Below are 19,682 nucleotides of genomic sequence, written 5' to 3' on the forward strand. Positions count from 1 at the left end.
TGGGGATCACTAGTGGTTGTTTACATTAATCATCCTTACTAAAAGCTTTGGAAATTGAATTTGTGTTATGATATGTTTTCTAGGAGTTTTTGATGGTATGCTGCTTAACATGTTTGGGCGAGGGAGGGTGTGGGGGGTCTGCACAATCCTTGGTGACGTAGATAGTTTAATGTTAAACAATAAGCATTAGTTTGGCATCATCTTGCAGTGTACACACCACACCATTTTGGGTGAGTTATAAATGCCTTGATAGAAAAATGAATGAAATGAAAGGACACATTTGCGAAAGGTTGGGTCCTACAATGCTGTTTATTATTAATCCACAGGTGTTACCCATTGGAAGCGTGCACAGTAACAAGCTTGGGCTCATGTGCGTTTCAGTCTTGTATTTCAGGGCCCGCTAGCACCTGAGCAGTCCGAGTGGAGCCGGTGGTCTTTGGTCGGCCAAGGTGGTGGTGGTGTCCAAGTGAGGACGCTGCATGCCTACTGCTGGACTCGCCGAATGGACTGGATCTGGAAAGTCTGGGCGTGAGAGCCCCACTCCCTCCAGTGCTTGTACTCTCCGGCATGGTGGTCACTCTCCAGGATGTACTGGTACCCGCGGTACCCAGGGTACTGGTAGCAAACCCAGCTGCAACAGTAAGAGTTGAAGATCCATTATACATCACTTTAGAGGCATGTTTAGTACACTTGGAAGAAAACACAACATGCATTCTCATCCACTCTCTTTTCAATCCTTTTACTTCTGACCTGGAGGCAGATTTAGTTGTCTCACCAGCGTCACGGAGTCCCCAAAAATCATAAATAAGATATACATACATTTATACATAAATATAGGGGCTTTGGAACATCACACTGCTTCCCTTAGACTGTTCAATCGTCTTTTGCATTTTGCGTCCATCCACCACTGACTAGGGCAATTGGTCAGCCCACTTCAGCATTGGCTCTCTTGGGCTATGAGTGACAGCATTTCGCCTGATTACTTGTGTCTATTAGCCTAAAAAGAAGTGCATTTCTGTGCTCGGGCTAGGTAAACTTTCCCAATGTTTTTTTTTCTTTCTACTTCTTTAATCTCAGGTACTGTTCCATTTTAGTTAAATGCACTTTTTTTTTGTTTTATTAATTTTACATATTTATTCATGCCAATGGCTGGAGGCTTAGGTTGCTGCATGTTTTGTGTTTCCTTTTTTGTGTAGTACATGCTTATAATTAAAAAAAAAAGAAATATATTTAACCATCATACTAGCCTGCCATGGCAAAACCTACAGTTTTTCCGGTTGTTGTTTAATAGTTGTCGTAAAATGCACCATCCATTCCTGACACCATCTCTAAGAATATATTTAACCTCTACTTAGAAACTTTGATGGAACTCACTACTACCAACCCTCGAGAGAGCCTATTCGAAGGCACAACTGGTTAAAGTGCAAAAGTTATATCTACGATAGAGATGTAAGAGCTTTCTTTACAGAATTTTTTTGGGTTGGTCATCTGTTTTCTCTTATCTTTATGGATGAACAGGTAAAATGTTAATTGGGCATACCTGCATATGTACTTAGGTATCGAATCCCGGATCAAACCCCTGGTCTCTAGGGATAAGTTGGGGTGTGACAGCGGTGCCAGGAAGAGAGGAACATTAAGTTAAACTATAGAAAAGTTAGCTATGGGGTGACTGTCCTTAGAGGTGGATGCAGCTTCTCAGTAATTAAAGAGTTGCGATGAGGGAAGTAACAAGTATATAATAATCTCATCCTACATGTTATGGCAATTAATTCCTGATTTCCCAAATTCCTATCTGGTATTAGTCATTATGATCTGATGGAATGAAGTCACATTTTAAAGCTTAAAAGGTTTCTTAAACAACAGGTGCAGAGGCCTTTTAATACATTCTGCTGGGATGTAAATGGTCAGGGCATCAGGGCGAGTTGACAAATCAAAAAGGGCCATCAAATGTAAAGTGCATTCAAAAAGAGTGATTACTTATAATTATCTGATGTAGAGGTGTATTGAGAGATATCACCCCAGAATCAAAGTAGAGATATGTAAAGGCATATTCTCACTTGTAAATTAATTTTGTGTAGATTAGATGATTCAAAGCAAAAACTCAAAATAGTACTACATTCTAAAGGAAGCAGATTTGCATCATGACTTTCTGTTAAAGATGGCAACAGTTTTTCAGGGTTCACCATGATTGAGCTTTCTTTTGTGATGCAGTTGAGAGGCTTTGAAAGTCCATCAGTGTAATCTTTATGATTAGAAAAAATGTTTAATTCAAAGCAAAGCTACCCATTTCTCCTTTTTTTCATGCTCCCTCTCGCCAATATACATATGAGTGAATAAGCACTTTATAAATAAATAAGTAAATATTTGCTCTTTCACTTGTCATGATTGGCCTATTTGCACATCCTGGTAGTTTAATTCTAGACTGTTTCTAATCTATATTTATTATTTTGATGTGCTCTGCCCGGAACTGGACATAGATAACACCTTCAGAACTAGTCACAATGCCCTATGTACACTTTAACATGTAGACTCTGCGCGAGAACTTCAATGTGCACCTTAAACCCCGATGAAATGGTCCTCCATCATCATGTGTACAGCAGCAGCTCCTTGCTTCCAACTCCTCAACCTACGTAGAATCTGGCAAACCCCTTTTTTCAATCAACCATATCTCCAATCAGCTCAATACTCTGAAATGAACCAAATTATTCCAATAGTTTTGGTCTCCGCCAATATGTGTTAACTCCATATATATCACCTTTGCTACAAATGCACTGTTCACTTTGTGCCGCACCAACATCACAACATCACCACGATGAAGGCTGTTCCTAGTGTCTAATCAAGTTCCTCAACTTAGTTGTGAAGATGATTACCAACTTACCACCTCCCTACACGATAAGTAGTATCAATCTCTAATGCTCATAGCATTATTTGCGTCGCCAAGCTGCATCTTCTAGCCGCTCTAATTCCTTATATGCAATGTCTCAGTTCAGAGCCTTTTCACTCCTGGTCCCGCTGCACATTTACATGGCCTTGGTGATTCCTCTCCAAGGAACTCCAACCAGCTAAATGGCCCAAAGCCGACCGTTTCAAATTCTCCCTTCTCTCACTAAAATTATTTTTATCTGTATTTCTCAATCGCACGTGTGGTTCCTGTAACCGTTGACTACTCTGTTCCTTAGTACTATTTTTGATAACTATTAGCATTTCTGTCAAAATACTTAATTTTCACAGATAAATACAAATCAATAATCCAGAAACGGACACACTACTGTAAATGGGTCCAAAGAGCACAAAACTATAATTTAGAAGAAGCCTCTTGAAATGGACACGATTCTTCAAATAAGGTCCCTAGAATGCAACATACTACTCCAGGATGGGGGGCAACGAGAACTGGGCACAATGCTCTACATACAACCTTCAAAATAATGTATTATTAAGTAAGAATCAGTCCCTGTAGAATTGGAAGCAAGTGTTCTGGTCAGTAACTTCTCGTTTCCCCCTCTCCTGCCGTTTTCAGAGTCTTAGCCAAGAAGATGTTAATGAGGGTTTGCATTTTTAGACACAAAACCTTTCCTCGGATTTTCAGAGATGACAGGAGGAAAGTAAATAGGAGGACACTTACGCGCCAGACTGGACCTTCATTGCTCCAACCTCGTTGTTGCACCAGCCCATGGCCTGAAGAGAGGGGTAGTCATCGCACATGTCCCACTGGCGCCCAATAAAGTTCTCCTTCTCGAAGATGGCCAGTTTGGACTCCTTGTGACTCTGTAGGTGGTAACAAGAAGGGAAAGATTGTAGAAGTCATCTGCTGAGAAAGGTCAAGAGACAGAGCGAGTGTGGAAGCCACTCGAGTGGGAAATGTTTGCAATGTTCTTCTGAAGGCCAATGCTTCTGAAATAAACTGCGGAGGCAGAGTACGTCAGAAATCTCTCTGTACCTGATATGTAACTAACTGTTCCTGTCCCAACCTACTTTGCAGTGTCAGCTGGCCAATCAGGAAATCTCTCTAATGGTCAGTTTGCCTGCTTGTACTAGAAGATGCCATTGTTAAATGTGTATAATAATTATTTACATATTTAGGCCATGGTAAAATTTGGGTACACAGCATACAGAACTACTAAAAATCAGGACATTGCTTAACAGGCAGATAGGACCTGTATCAAGAGTGCAGAGGCTCTTTAATAATCAGGCCCTCAGTGTCAATTGCATCTCAGCCACACAAAAAATCCCACTCACTCCAAAAACTGAGACGATAACGCCCTGTAAACTTGTCTCCAATTTTTTTTGCTCAGCAGCACAATTCAGTATTTACATTTCTCCCTCCTCCATGCCTCAACAGCGCAAACAGATCTCCCTCACTGGATCCAGTTTGCTCAAAATGACGCGTTTAAGGAGGTGGTCCTGAGTATGTAACTCACTATACTGACACTACCTATGCACAGCCTTCAAGGGCAGCTGCAGTCTCGGAAGGCATACAGGAAATGTCTGGGCTAGGCTGGTAGCGGAAAAAAATGAAAACCAAAAATTGGGACATCAGACAAACCTAGAATTAGGACTGCAATTTTGCATCGACTGAGGGATACAGGATGACATAAATGAAAGCACTCACCAACATAGGAAAAACACAGGCAATGAGGCACTAAGGGAATTAAATGCAACTTTTACACACAGTATCAAATGTGTGCTTTTATGATAAGGGCTATCAATTAATTCTTGACATGGAATACAGATGAACTTGCCTGCTTCTGTGTTCACTCGACCCTCTATGAAACCCGAGACGTGCTTAATTTACCAGGAGAGATGGTGGAAAACTATGGCTGGCCCAGCAAATGAGGACTGCCTGGTCACCTTATACCTAGGCCTTTCCCAGTGCTTTAAATGGAAATATAGGAGTGCAGGCGCTCACTATTTAGGATACCTGTTTTCTCCTGAGAAGTGTCAGTACTCTCCCATTAAATGTACTGCAACAGTGCTGAGAAGTGCAGGTACTCTTCTTTTCAAATGAAAGATATGCAGGTATTCAGAACTCAATCAATCAATCAATCAGAGATTTGTATAGCGCACTAATCACCCCAGTACCTGCCCATTGAAAACACTGGTCATTCCTAGAGGAACCAATCACGGAACTGAGAGGTGCCCAATTACCACTGCACCACTGACATCCCCATCAGGCAGGCAACAAAACCCCAGAGCTTGCAGGCACGGAGGGCATTCAAAAGAGACACATGGTGGCCTGTCCTCATTTGAGAGTGTTTAAATCCCCATATATGTAATCTATTTCTAGACCTAGTGGAAGGAAGAGATATATAGACAGGGTTCCACTACTCTCTCTTGGGCACATCTAAAGCCCCACTAAGCACAGCTTCTGGTGCCCATCCAGGCATGTGCCAGGAGCATGTATGGTGAGATACCTCAAGCTGCTTCTGTCAAAGCCTAATTCCAGCTCAGCGGGGAAGTACTGTAGCAGGGCTATGGTAGGGTAGCTGCTTCTTTCTAGAAATGAAAATTACCTATCCTATATAAAGTGTATCTTTTCAGTTCACAAATTCCTAAATGCTCCCAGGGATGAGGAGACTGAGGTACAGAACTCTCTGTTTCTGACCTGCTCCCTTCAATCATGGCCCCTCCACCTTCGGTGCCGTAAAGTGGTTTGAAGCTGTATAATCTCTACACCTGCACATACAAGCCAAAATAAGAACCTGAACTCAATACAGCCAACATGCTGAATCTATACTCGAACTCAATATAGTCAACTGAACAGAACACACTAGATGCACCAAAACCTTGAGGTCTCTATGATTTCCTGTGCCTAAGAAGAGAAAATAAACAGAACAGTCTCACACAACCAACACAGCTCCAGCAAACACACCTCCTTCATCACGCTCACAGAGGTTAGACAAAAGACTCCAAGCCCTATCTTCTGTAGGGGAATTCCTACCGCTTACATTTTGTTAGGCAGAAGGTGTCAACACTTAAAAGAGTTGGGAAGCCTCACAAACCAGAGCTCCCAGAGGCCGTCAACTTCTCCACCAAACAAAAACCACACAAAATAAAACAGCGTATTAAGATTTAATGGGAGTTTGATACTTTCTAAAGGTGCATCTGCTGATGCAAATGAGCCTGTGCACTTCTCACCATGAACATGCATTATACATTCACACATTTGTTATTTACATTACTCAGTCCCATAGCAGAAGTCATCACCCACTTAAAACAGGTCTGGTCATCCCCAGAAGTTTCATGAAAAGGCGTGGGGGGACAGGTAGACAGACCAATCTTGCTATATGTGCAAGGTTAGTCTTCAGGGTCTATTTTCTAAAAAGTATTGAGAAAGCAGAAGCTACACATTTCGTGAACTGTCTATAGCCAACATCGATTGACCTCTAGATTTTGACCTTAACAGGCAAGGTTCTCACATTTAAAGTATTCTCCTTCCTAAGCCAAGATGCCAAACTATCATGGGTGGCACGATGGGTTTACTGCATGCATTATGTGGTGATATTTGTATTGCACCAACCTAACTGTATAGTAAAGGAGCGCTACATATAGGGCATGGGCCGTAGGCTGCGTTTCTTGACCATCTACAAGGGGACAACTTAATGTAGTTTCCCTATAAATTAGCGAGGTAATGGTCTTTCTGAATTGCAGGTGGGTTGGAGCCATTCTAATGGTGATGGGGATGTTGCATCAAGATGCTGATCACATGGATGGAGAAGGCCTTCTTTCTGTTTTTTTCCTTCAGGCTTTGCTTCATCTTCAGTCTATTGATGCCCTTGCTCTGGCTCCTGGTTTGCCCTTCATCATCTGAGGTGGTTAGTTTCTCTTGTAGGTATATTGGGGTGCTGTGTCTGAAGGCCTTGAAATGATGCAGCCAATATTGAAAAAGATCTGGGCTAGAATTAGCAGTCAATGTAGTTCCTCTGGGGTTGGAGTGATGGTGTTGAACTTCTTCACGCCTTAGACCATTTATACCGCAGCATGTTGCTTCCTCACCGTGGTGCAAGAATGGTCACTGGAAGAGTGTTGAGCAAAGCATTGCTTCCAACCAACTGGGATTGGACTACGGCTTTCAACCATTTTCCTGAAATTGGTTTTGGGTAGGTAGTTTCATTTTTTTCAGGAGGAATGGCTGATACCATGGTTGCCTTGGTGATATTCTTTATGAAAAAAAGTTGGCCAGGGGTGAATCCAACTGGCTTGCCTTGACTGTGAAGACATCTAGGTCATTCCAGATAACCACTCTTGTTTGGTTGTTCGTTGTTGTTGGCTAGCAGTATGAATGCAAGTGTTCTGCAGGAGACTGACATCTAGGTCCGGATTAGATTGAGGCAGGTTTTGAGTCACTGATGTCATGGGCAGATGACATTTTGAGGTAGGGTTGTGCTGTTAATGTATTAGTGGGTCTTAGCATTGCTGTGGGTGAGTAAGCCTCCACATCTGGAAGCAGATGTAAAGAAAATAGTGGAACGCAACATTTATATGAGCAGCTTCAGAGGAAGGTGGGATGTTACACCTCATTCAGGACACCTGCATAATACATGCAATAGATATCCCTTTGCCCATATTGATTTTACAGATCTTAGGGCACAGATGTGTAACAACCTCACAAAATGTGAAACTACCACCCTTCCAGAATGGTTCCCAGCTCGCTGCTGAGCTGCTCATAATGTGCTTATTTCTGAACAAAACTCTCTTGTACTTACAGCTGAGCAGACGGGGCGGAAGGACATCATGCGCTCGATGTGGTAAGCATTGCTGCCGCTCCAGGCATCCCATCGTGGGTACTCCCCTCGCTCCAGGATGAACTGCTGCCCGCAGAAGCTTGTGTGCTCATAGCCGACCCAACTGCAACAAAGAGCAAGACATTGCTGATGGCAGAGCACCCTGATACAGACAACCTCATCACTGAGTAGGTGTTGACGTAGGAGCAAGGTCGGCATACAGGGACAGACTGGGTTCCACCACCAGCTCAGAAAGGATGCTGACGCAACCCTTTGCCTAACCCTATACCAGGTCGTCCTACACAAGTACCACCATACATACCACCTTGCCCAGATAGACAGGGGCAGAAAAATAAAATAAGCCTTTTAGTGACATTATTTTAAATGGATGACAACACATGTCAGGAGGCGCCATGCACAAAAGTGTTCCACAAAGATTTTTTCATGCCAGTAAAACAATTAGGGGCAGATTTACAAGCCCCTTGCGCCAATTTTGCATCACTTTCCCCATGTTAAAAATGACGCAAAAGTGGCGCAAGGGGCTTGTAAATCTGCCCTTTCGTGTATTATCTATGCTGGAGAAAAAACTACAAATGAGGGATATATGTGAAGGGATAAATACGAGCTGTGACATAGCTTTAAATCAGCAGTGGCACAGCTCTGGAAGCTTAGATGCAGCTTACTTATTGGACATTTTCTGTAATAGATTAATAGACAAGGTGTTCCTGTCTGCAGGATTGGGAAAACTGTGAATATTAAATCTTTGAGCCCGAGAAAGTCAGTGACCCTGGAAATGATGAATTGTGTGAAGCTGTCTACACAATAATATCTTTTCTGTGTGATTTTTTAATCAGAGAATCATAGCATGTTCAATTTGGAAGACGATGAGCATCCCATGATATTTGGTCTGCAGTATGCACCATTAAACCGCTCAATGGGGCAGATTTACAAGCCCCTTGCACCACTTTTGCGTCACTGTCCCCATGTTAAAAGTGACGCAAAAGTGGCGCAAGGGGCTTGTAAATCTGCCTCAATGTTTTTAGTCTTATACGATAAAGACTTTTACAGTATTTAAGTGCACATAAAGGGGTCTTTTCTAAAACACCTTTCGTACTTGCTGTTATTTTACAATTGTTCCTCGATGTACTATATCAGATAGTTTCTTTGTTTCATGAACATTGCGAACTGGCTTGGCAGTACTGTTCCTAGTGGTATAAGAGCAAGGCTGATTTTCATATGGATGCTCCATATCTGGGGACGAGTGGAGCAGAGTGAGTAAAACAACAAGCATTTGCAATGCAATAGGTCTCGCATTTTGCAAGAGTTTGAGCTATTGGCAATGCGATAGCTTAAACTCTCGCAAATGCGAGATCTATTGGATTGCAAATTACTAGTGCCCATGCAGCACTTTCACATTCATAGAGGCTGCGTCCCTTTCTTTAGACCAGCCGCTTCCAAAGAAAGGGGCCTGGCCGCTGTTAAAGTGAAACTGCAGCATGGGAGCATTCACAAAACCAGTAATATGCCTGCTCAATTATCACAGCATGCCGAGAGGCGCCCCACACTGCTGGAGCACTCAAATGTGCGTTAATTATAGTTGAGTGCTCCAGCAGCCTGAGGCGCCTGTTGACATGCTGGGATAAGTGGGTCTCCTGCTGTGATAATTGTTGCTGGCGCCTGAGGAAGTGGAGACTCATGCTGAGATAATTGGTCTTGCAGCGCCTGAGGAAGTGAAGTCTCATGCTGGGATAATTGGTCTGGCGGCGCTTGGGACGCCTGACGTGCAACAAACGTGCACAAGCTGCTCCACTTTCAAGCGCGTTCACAGACCTGGGTCGGCTCGTGCCCAGGTCTGTATCTGCTCGCTCACTGCTCTGACTCCCTTGGCAGGGAGCAAGGCAGCTATAAGTCTCGTTGGCGGCAGGGCTTTGCCCTGCAACGCCAGCGAGACCTAAAAATGGACTTGAATATACCTCAGAGTAATTACCAGAGATTTGAGATTGATTCAGGAATTCCACCCATAGTTTTTGTTCTTTTAAACTGTTTAGTCTCATGTTGGCGGTGAATGCTTGGACTCAGCCTACTTACGCGCCACATTCCACCTTCAGGGAGCGGATGTTGTCGAAGCTGCACTCCATAATATTTGGGCACGCTGCTGTGAACTCCATCCTCTTGCCCTGAAAGTTTTCTTGGTCGTACACGGTGATCTGGAAGACAGAAACCAAAAGCAGTCTAAGCATACATGGGCCAAGATTTACTAAACATTGTGCTGGTGCAAAGCGATGCAAATTGACGTAAAACAACGCAAAGTCTGGCAAGGGTATTTAATAGGCAGAACAAAAGCTGGTGTGCGTTGGAAAGATTTCGCACGAAATCCCCTTTGCTCTGCTATGTATCATGGGGGGCCTTATTGTGGTGTCGCTGGGGCGGATCAGCACAAATACTCATAGGTTTCAACGCAAAGTCTAATTTACTCAGATAGTTGCATCAAAAACTAATATCTCCTTAAAACAGGCATTAACAAGGGAAAAATGTTTTTTCTTCTCAAAAACCTGCTCTGCGTGTGTCCTGTACTGTACAGCACAAATCTATCCAATGCATAGAATTCTTCTGAGTTTGTCTAGGCAAATGAATGTATAGTGGAAGGGTATGTTCCCTGTACAAATCCTATAATAGACAATGGATACGCACCTCTGTACTAGGGTGGTAGACTGTGGGGTTTATTTACAAGGGGATAGCGCCACCAGAATGTCACTTTTAGCGATGCTCTGGCGGCGCTATGCCCTTCTCCATATTTACAAAGCAGCGTTGAACCACGTCTTTGTGGCTTAACACTGCCTAGTAAATACTGCCCCTTCACACGCATCAATTAGCAGGAAAAGGGCGTGCAGGAGGTGTTGCTGCAGGCATTCAACTACAACACACATTGCTTTTTGGCGCTGCCCCAGATTTACAAGGATCTGTAAATCTGAGGCAGCGCCAACAACGAACTCCATGCAACAGCAGGTGTAAGAACGGTGAAACGAGGAGAAATACTTTTATTTCTCCTCATTTTTGCTTTTCTCGATGAGTGCTGCATTCTGCAGCACAAATAGAAAGAGAAAAACGTCATTAAGAATTTTTTATGTGCAGGAAGAGACATCTTGCATATAAGCAATCATTAAATAATGACAATTTGCTGCTTCTATGTGAGCTGTATTATGCTGCACACGTAGACGTAACATCACTATTATGGATTGTTTTTTGTAGGATGGTGTCCATTCCTGCACATAAATAATAATTCCCTGCAACGCAGGCACCCTTGCACTATGATGCAACAGTGCTTTCGTGGCGATAGGCAGCTTACTTTAGCACCAGCAGTAGAGAAAACACAGGGGTGTGCCGTATTGTTGTAATTACAGCACATCCCTGAGTTTTGTAAATGTCAGAGCGCAGCGCTGTCAAATTTGGCACAGCTCCGTGCCCCGACATTGTATTGTACATATGTCCCTGCGCGTCATGCAAGGCAGTCAGCTTGTGTGCAAGCACAAGGGATGACAGCAGCAGCAGGCCAGGCTTTGTAAATATGACTCAGCATTGTGTATTTCCCTTGCACAATGCAGCACAAAAAATGTGGTTGCTGCGCTGTGGTGCATGACAAATTAGTAAATCTGGCCCGTGAATGATTAGATTATTGGTTGAATGAATAAACATTTTGAAAAACATAACAATTACCCAGCAATAGGGTATTCTGGTGCTAGCATAACAGGATGGTGAGTAAAACTCAAGTAAAAAAAATCTGAACGAAAAGAGAAGGGTTTTAAGAAGCTTTCAAAACTTTATAAGATGTAGTTCACATCTGAAGTGGAGCAGAAGTGCTTTCCTTGCTTTACCAGTTACCACTAAAAAATAGCAACTGGCCATGCAGGCCTTTTTATGTTTTGGGATTTGCACCAATGCAGCGTGGGTTAAGCACAGAAGCCTGAAAGGAAAATAAGGCTTCCAAAGAGAGGTCAAATAAGGGTGCAAAAATCAGCACTGCTTGGATGTCAATGGAGGTGTTTGAGACTTCTTCAAATTTAACCTTGCTTGCTTACACCCGGAGCAAGGCAGCATGTGACATTTTGGATCCAATAAAGCAATGCAATTTAGATGTGACCAGGGCCTGGGTCAAAGTGTAACTACAAGAAAAGGGAAGGAGTGTGATTTTTTAAAATCATTTTCATCATAAGAAAACATATAGAGGTGAGTCTGCTGAAGCGAGGCCCCAAAAGAATGATGGTTGTCAAACAAGGCGCTCAGATATCGGGCCATCTGGACTGGAGAGGGACTACGTGCAACAACCACCCAGTAGATGACCATGGAGTGGAGTTGAGGAAAACTGTAATATGTCTATTTTGTATGTGTTTAGACAAAGGAGCTGACCTGCATCCAGTTGACTGCTGCACATAGCCCACTTTTAAACTGACACATATAAAATAAATATTTGTGTTTCCATCTAGCCTCAGGATGAGTTGAGTACTATCTGTGTAAGCATAGAATCTCAGATTAAATACGTGGATTAGACGAACCACGTAGATATTGAAAAATGTGGGACTCAGGAAGATCCCTGTGGGACGGGACAGATATTCTCTGTGAATTGAGAACAATAAGGGGCAGGGCACACCACCTGGTAAGAGTTGCAGGGGGTAGTGCATTAGTGAACGACAGGCTGGCTGTTTTAAGGCAGCAATCCGCCTTTGACAGTGTAGGCGGCTATGCATCCTTTGTAGTGAGTGACAGCACCCCCCTTCGTAGTGTGCTGGAGGGATCCATAGAACCCATTTTCTACTCTTCCAAGAGGTGCCCCTTGGGAAGTGCGCTGACTGTGTGCCGCCCCTATGTGACGCACAGTCAGTGCACTACATGATGGCCTCTATGCCTGCATCTGTAATACTGCATAGGAGCAGAGGCAAAGTGGTTGCTCATTTGCATGGGATCATGTCCCCATGCAAATCAGGGAATGCCTCCGTGCGGTCGCGCATGCCCACATGTAGCCCTGGCATGATTTCTATTACAGTGCCCGTGGCTGCAAAAAAAAGGCACACACACCTATTAAATCCTTGGGCCACATTTCATAATGTAGCCTGTAGGTGCTGTGGCCGTTCATCAAAATCTAGGGCCCTCCTGCGCCTAGTGGGCAGAATCCTGCATGCAGCAGCTACTGACCCAGTCTGTCCCTGTAATCGAGAACTTCGAGATGGTGTCTTCTTCAGTAACTAGGTTTGGACCTCCCTGTCCTTGGTGATAATGAAGGTTTCATCACCTGCCATGCTTCTTCTGCTTCTCAAAGTCAGAGATCCACAGTGCATCCTAAAAGATCCCTCTGGTCACTGCCCTTAAAATAGCCACACGTTTTATTGCCTCAGACTTGGTGTCAGAAGTTTCTCCTACTTTGGATCTGACTTTTCTAACTTTCCCCTGCCACTCTTATGCCTGAGCTGAGCAGATGCCGCAAACATCTGAAAATGTGTCTGTCTAAGTTTGAATTTAGTAAAATCTGGTTAGGGCTGCTGGATTCCAGTTCTCTTATGCTCTAGCATCAGGAAACGTTCAAGGCTGTATTCCCACTGAACAAGACACCTGATAACATAACATCACTCTGAACATATAAACTCATCATAACTCAAGTATCATAAATATACAAAATATGTTCATACCTTCCATGGCCCCATGGGGAGTGGGACTGGATTTATCTGTGCCATTTTCTCAGATATGGGCTTTTCTGTGAATGGTAAAATGAAAGTACAAATGAAAATGAGCAACATTTTGTTTCATGCATTCACGATTTCACCCCAGGGAACCCACCGCTCCCACACTATACCCCAATCTTTGACAGACCATTTATCTCACTAATAGACATGATTATTGAACATGAACGAGTTAAACAAAGAGCAATAAAAAGACAATACATGCTGAATTACAGAGGATGTTTGAGTTGTGTTGCTATCAATGGTGTAGTGGCACTGGGCCCCATGGTTTTACATTTATAAAAATAAGAATAGGGTGTCCATTTTCCATGCTTATGTTAGGGCCCAAGGTACCTTGCTCAGCTACAGTGAGGTTTGCAGGTTTGTAGCCTGAGGGGGCTAACATTGTGAACCAGCCATAGAAAGAGACTTGTGACATGCTGACCGGGGCTTAAGCATCTTGATATATTTCTGACTGCATGAGGCTGTCTCAATGCTATGGTTTTACATGTAGATACATGCCAAGCACCTTCCCCCCTCTATTCTGTAGCACAAGCCCGCCATTCTGAGACAATGGTACTAAGCCCAAGGGCCTTCATTTTTATCTAGCTTCTCAGTATCATTTATTTTTGTGTCCATGTCCTTTCTCTATTTCCTTTGAGTACTGATCATCTTTGTATATCAACTTCCTGAGTGAGCTGTCGGTGAACCCCTTCTCCCTGCGGTTCTTCACCTGTGCCTGCAGGTGATGCTGGAACTTTGGGGGCTGTTTAGAATTAATACAACAGGCACTATAAAAAAGGTGAATGAAGGTGTATATAGCCGGTTTGTACATTTTTCAGCCTTCTGCTGGTTTTGTTGGTAACACTGCAGTGATTGGACTTCTTAAAAAGAGAACGTTTGATGATATCATGTGGCGCGGAGAGATCTCCATTTGCTCCCAACTGAAGCCCAAGTTACTTGCAAATTGGATTGCATCATATTCAAGGTGCTCCATCACCAACAAACTTCTCATCGCTCAACTTCTTTGACACTCTTAGGAAGAAACAAATTCTTACAAGTAAGAGACTATCTAAGACTGGAGTCCGTTCCCACTAGGCTGCATGACATTCATTCTCAGGAGAAGCTCCTGTGCTGTGGAGGTGATCTCCTTAAGTTTAGGACAAAACATTTCATCTTTCTTGTTCAATCACTTTTTTGCAACCAGTGGAGAAGTGTGGCTCACTGGTTAGAGGCGGCAGACCCGTAAGCAGAGAACGGCCCGGGACCAGGGTTCGATTCCCGACGCGGCAGGGTCGTGGACCAGGGTCAGAGGACTCGATAATTCTCGCCTCGGTGCCTACTCTAGTCAGAAACCACACTCGGCAACTCTGGGCATCAGCTTGCCTCATCTTCACAACGGCCCCCCCAGACCGCCGGGGATGCTTGGTCGCACCTTAGAGATACCCATCAGGGACCATCTCTCAGGGTGAGCCAGGACGGGCTCCCCAGCGGTCGAAGCGTGGAGATACTCCTCCGGGAGTCGATTCCTAGCGCTATATAAACCCGCAATTAAATTAAATTAAATTAGTGCTACAATCTAACCATCATGCTGATATCTCTAATATTAGTTTCTCCATAACATTCACTTGAGACAATGGGTTCTATTCATCCCAGTAAAGTTACACAGCCAGATTTACTTATTTGTAAATTTACTCTAGATGTAAATCTACACCTTTTTTTGATAGTCACCATTTTTAATAGTAACCAATTTCTAAATGTAGATTTACGCCTAAGTGTAGAATTACGTCTCCACTTCTTGGAAACAGTGCATGGAGACCATTAAGGCAAAGGAGATCCCCACCACCGGGAAAGTGCTATATACTGCAACTACAATATACTATAAGACCCCCTGGCCCACACTAACGTTAATACCACTCAGTGGTTGGTTGGTCAGTTGATTGTAGTTCATACAGGTTGCATAATAATTCCCTTATACTGCATGACAGTCTTATGCTTTGATAACACAAAATGTTATGAGTTCTGTCCATCGCCCTGTAGGTTGCCAGTTTTGTGAACAGACATGGAATAATTGAAGAGATCATCTACATGCCGTTGGCCAGTCAAGTCAAGTCAGAGGAACTTGTATAGCGCACATATCACCGGTAGGTCTCATTGCGCTTGCGGAGATTCCAGAGACTGGGGGTCATACCAACTAACTTTATTTCTGGTCAAACAGCCACGTCTTCAATTCTTTGTGGAAGCGCTGGTAATCCGCAATAGATGTAAGATGAAACGGCAGCTTGTTCCAGAGATGGGGGGCAAGAAAAGAAAAAGATCGACCCCCGTTGCGTATGGTGCAGACACGCAGTGGGGTGAGAAGAGATTTTGAGCTGGATCTTAAAGTTCTTTCTGGTTGATATCTTTTAAGTTTTTTCGCTAGATAACCAGGCCTGGCGCCATGGATACTTTTATGAGTTAGGCACAGGATTTTAAAATGGCGGAGTTTAATTTAATCCACCACTGTAGCTTCCAACAAGTTAGATACTATGACCACTTTTTGACAGGTCAGAAGGACAATCAGACGTGGGATGATATTGCCAAAGTCTATCCCAGCAGATCTCTCCACCATTTCTCACTCTATCCTATGCCTGCTCAGGTCCACAAACATCAAACAAAATATTTCAGAATGGGCAACATTTTGAAGTAGCCCGCTAAGTGGACTATAATCATAAGAAATACAGTAAAGGGACCTGCAGAGCTTTTAAAATCTGCCCTCTTACTAGAAATCATAAAACTGTGTGCCTCTCTCTAACACCTCTTCATTAATCACACTACAAATCACTGCGTCCTAAAACACGATAGCCACAACTCGGTGGTCATCATGCACAACATGGAAACACTTCCCACACAGGGTCAAAACAAAGACACCACACTTGCAACCAAGTACCCTATATGGTGCAGTGTGCTACCCATGTAGGCAGGCCCTTAAGTGCCCCACCTAGGGGCTAGGGGTAGTAACCGCTATATAAATGTTGTAATACAATACAGTTCAGAGATTGCCACCATTGTAGGGAGATCTCCACCACTAAAGTGGAGTTATCCCTATAGTAAAGTATAGGGAAAGGTGATAAAGCCTATTAGTTAAAAAATATATATATATGTGAAACATTTTAATATAAAATACAACCTGGAACTATTGATATGAAATGTTATAGCGCATTAACTCATCAAATTAAATGTTTATTGAATATTTAGATAATTTAAATATATTAATTTAATCTACAAATATTATTTTTCATACTATATTTTAATAAAATCTTATCCTCACCAGCATAACTACTATTATTTACATAAAAGTTATCATTTAGAATTTTTATTTAACGTTTAAGTGAATTTAAAAAAAAAGTTACATTATTAATTTTTCATGAGATAAAATATTTGATTTGCAATTTAATCCCACTTTTAACACTGTGATAATTATATATTAAAAGTTGAAATTGTTTAATTTATTTAACATTATTCCATAAGCTGTGCTATTTTGAGTCCTGCTTCCTTTATTTCTGTGTATGTGTGTGGTGTGTAGGGTGTGGGGTGGGGGGGGGGTTGCAGTACCTCTGAGAAGCCATGTGTGGTGGTAGATGTATTTATGACTGTTTTGTGGCCTTTTAGGTTATTGTAACTCTAGAAGTGGAGTTTGTGAATAGTAACGGTCTTACTCTTATATGGGTGGCTGCTTGTATCAGCATGTCCTTCCCTAAACCCCTCCTTACCTCTCCCTAAACCCCTCCTATTTTTGTAGTATGCATTCCTCATTTTCCAGCTATTTCTCCTGCTCCCGCACACATTTACTACAATGTAGTAATTTTACATAAGTAGAGATCTCCCCATAGGAAAGATAGGAGAGATGGAAGTGGAGATTTCCACCTGTGTTTATATAGCACTTACTACCCCTGATGAGGCGTTGAACCAGTAGATTTGTGAATTGTTTTTTGTTGTTGGTAAGTAACACTACTGTATTACTACTTACATATTACTGTATTACTACTTACATAAATATTACAAAATGTAGCTTGTCAATAAGGTGCCATAGGTCTATTTGTCTTTGACAAATTATTTTCCACTGAAGTTACTAATTTGTTACCCTCTTCTAGTTCCTTTCACTTCTCCTTCCGGTGCCTCCACTATTCAGTTTCTCATTTTTGTACAAACAGAGATCATTTATTTGTGTTTATTTTTATGTAAAGCCCTCTAGCGCACACCCTGGGTAGAGCAGTACTGTAGAAACATATTAAACAAATAAATAAAAATAATCCTGGATACATTTGACCCAATTAGCCCTTTGCAGTTTTTGCAATGCTAACATAACATATACCCCATGATGGTTGCCAGAGAAATGTAGTTGCTAGCTCGGGTTACTACCTTCGTCCAGATCATTATGGCACTGTTTGCCTTACTGGAGTGATGTGGTCACTTTATTGCAAGCTTAGTAATTATGGCTACTATTTAGGTGTTCCTTGGAGAATTGGTGTGTTTCTGAGAGTTCGTGAAAGTACATAACCTCTTAACTCACACTCATTTGGATGGGGCCACCTGCCTTCGACACATCTTCACTAACATTACAAAGTAAATGTGTCCCCTTGACTGGAATGGAATGCAACCTGGAATCCTTCCTCACTCGCCATGATATTTTAAATTCCGTTTATTTGAATAGGATCACAGTCAACACCACTCAAACTCACCCTCCTCGAAGAGCACAAACAAAATTGCTTCATCAACGACTTTCACCTAGAAATACTGTCTAGTTTATCTGCTCTTATGGCTAATACACGCATAATGTTATATAATTGGTCGGTCGTATCGTCGCCCCGTCGGGACAGCGGTCGGACTCACCTCGCTGGCTCTTCAGTGCTGGTCGGTCCATGGAGCGTCTGCCGATGCCGTCCCAGCCCCGGGCGGGCTTTATATAGACAAGGTCGGACGGGGCCGTGAAGCCCGCAGTCAGCACTCTGCATTCCCATCTTTTGTTCTGGGCTTATCGGCGGCTCTGTGCCTCGCGCACAGTGAGGTCTGGTGGGCGCGCGCGGCCCTGGGGCACCAGTGACGCCATTCCTAGGCCTCCCATTCTCTCCCCCCGGTAAGGAAGGGACCTCTGTGCGGAGCCACAGAGCATAGACCGTCTTGTCCAACCAGTCTTCCACTCTTTGTGTTAGTTGCGTTCTGTTGTGTGTGAGGGATGCTGTAGTGTGCTGTGCAGTGTGGGTGGCGGTGCTATGCTATTTTATTTTCAGAGGGGCATGGTGTGTATTTCGGTCAACGTTTGAGGTCCCGGGAAGATGGTTCTGACTCCAGCTCGTCTACCTTTGGTGCAAAAGGATTTTGGACTTCGACTTGGATTTGTCCCGCCTATGAAATGAAGCGAATGATGTCGACTAAATATACGAATACTAAAATAAAAAAATAGACCACATTAAATAATTACAACCAGTTACAAGACTGAACATGGACTTTTCTCTACATTAGTTCAATAGATGCAGAACAACCATATGACAGCAACTGAAACCAGTAGATCCCACTTGTAACATGCTATGTGGACTAATCACCATTACCAGTTAACAAAACGGTGTGATTTTGGTCAGATAATACTTATCCCAGTGTCGCGGTGCCCTTGTATGCCCAGATTGGGAGCCTTTAGAAGGGACTGGACACCCAGAATTAAGCTATATTAAGAAATTGACAAAAACATTCGTATTTTGTTAAAATGTGTATTTACCGTTCTTAGCATTCATATAACACAAAACTGCCACTTGTATGACAGTCATGTTACCTTGACATTTTGGCGCAATTACATACCACCAAGGGGTCCACACACCATGCCTGGGATTAGCGAGGTTGGAGGGGGCAAGGGCCTTAAAAGACCAGGACTAAGGTATGAGGAATTACGGGTTATTTATGATTTTATTTATTGGACCCATTTTACCTCAAACAATAAAAAGTTTAACTGCAAGCCACATAATCTACTTTCCACTCAGTCAGCGCAGGCGGTACACTGAATCACTAATGGGTTCTTTAGTGCATGTCATGGTGTGATAGATCAAAGGCACCTGAGGTTATTGTTATTATCCCGTTAACTCCTATCTAACCATCGTCTCTCCTAACCTCTCCTTTTGTCCATCAGACACAAAGCCGGAGGCTGCCAATTTGATTCCTGGCAATATTTTATTTAAACCAATTAATTGATTTCTGACTACTTCTCTGTTGCCCACGTCAGGAA

At 42.9% G+C, this 19,682-nt stretch overlaps 1 protein-coding gene across 1 annotated transcript; it reads right to left on the reverse strand.

Moving 5' to 3' along the window:
• Positions 1–290: 290 nt before the first annotated feature.
• On the reverse strand, positions 291–18,429 carry CRYBA1 (crystallin beta A1). Its single transcript, XM_078683599.1, is given in 7 exon segments — positions 291–631; positions 3,623–3,765; positions 7,704–7,845; positions 9,810–9,928; positions 13,400–13,464; positions 18,302–18,407; positions 18,409–18,429. Coding segments are annotated over 7 exon segments (744 nt in total). The 3' UTR covers positions 291–483.
• Positions 18,430–19,682: the final 1,253 nt, after the last annotated feature.

Source organism: Lissotriton helveticus, chromosome 3_1, assembly GCF_964261635.1.
Source record: "Lissotriton helveticus chromosome 3_1, aLisHel1.1, whole genome shotgun sequence".
NCBI lineage: Eukaryota > Metazoa > Chordata > Amphibia > Caudata > Salamandridae > Lissotriton > Lissotriton helveticus.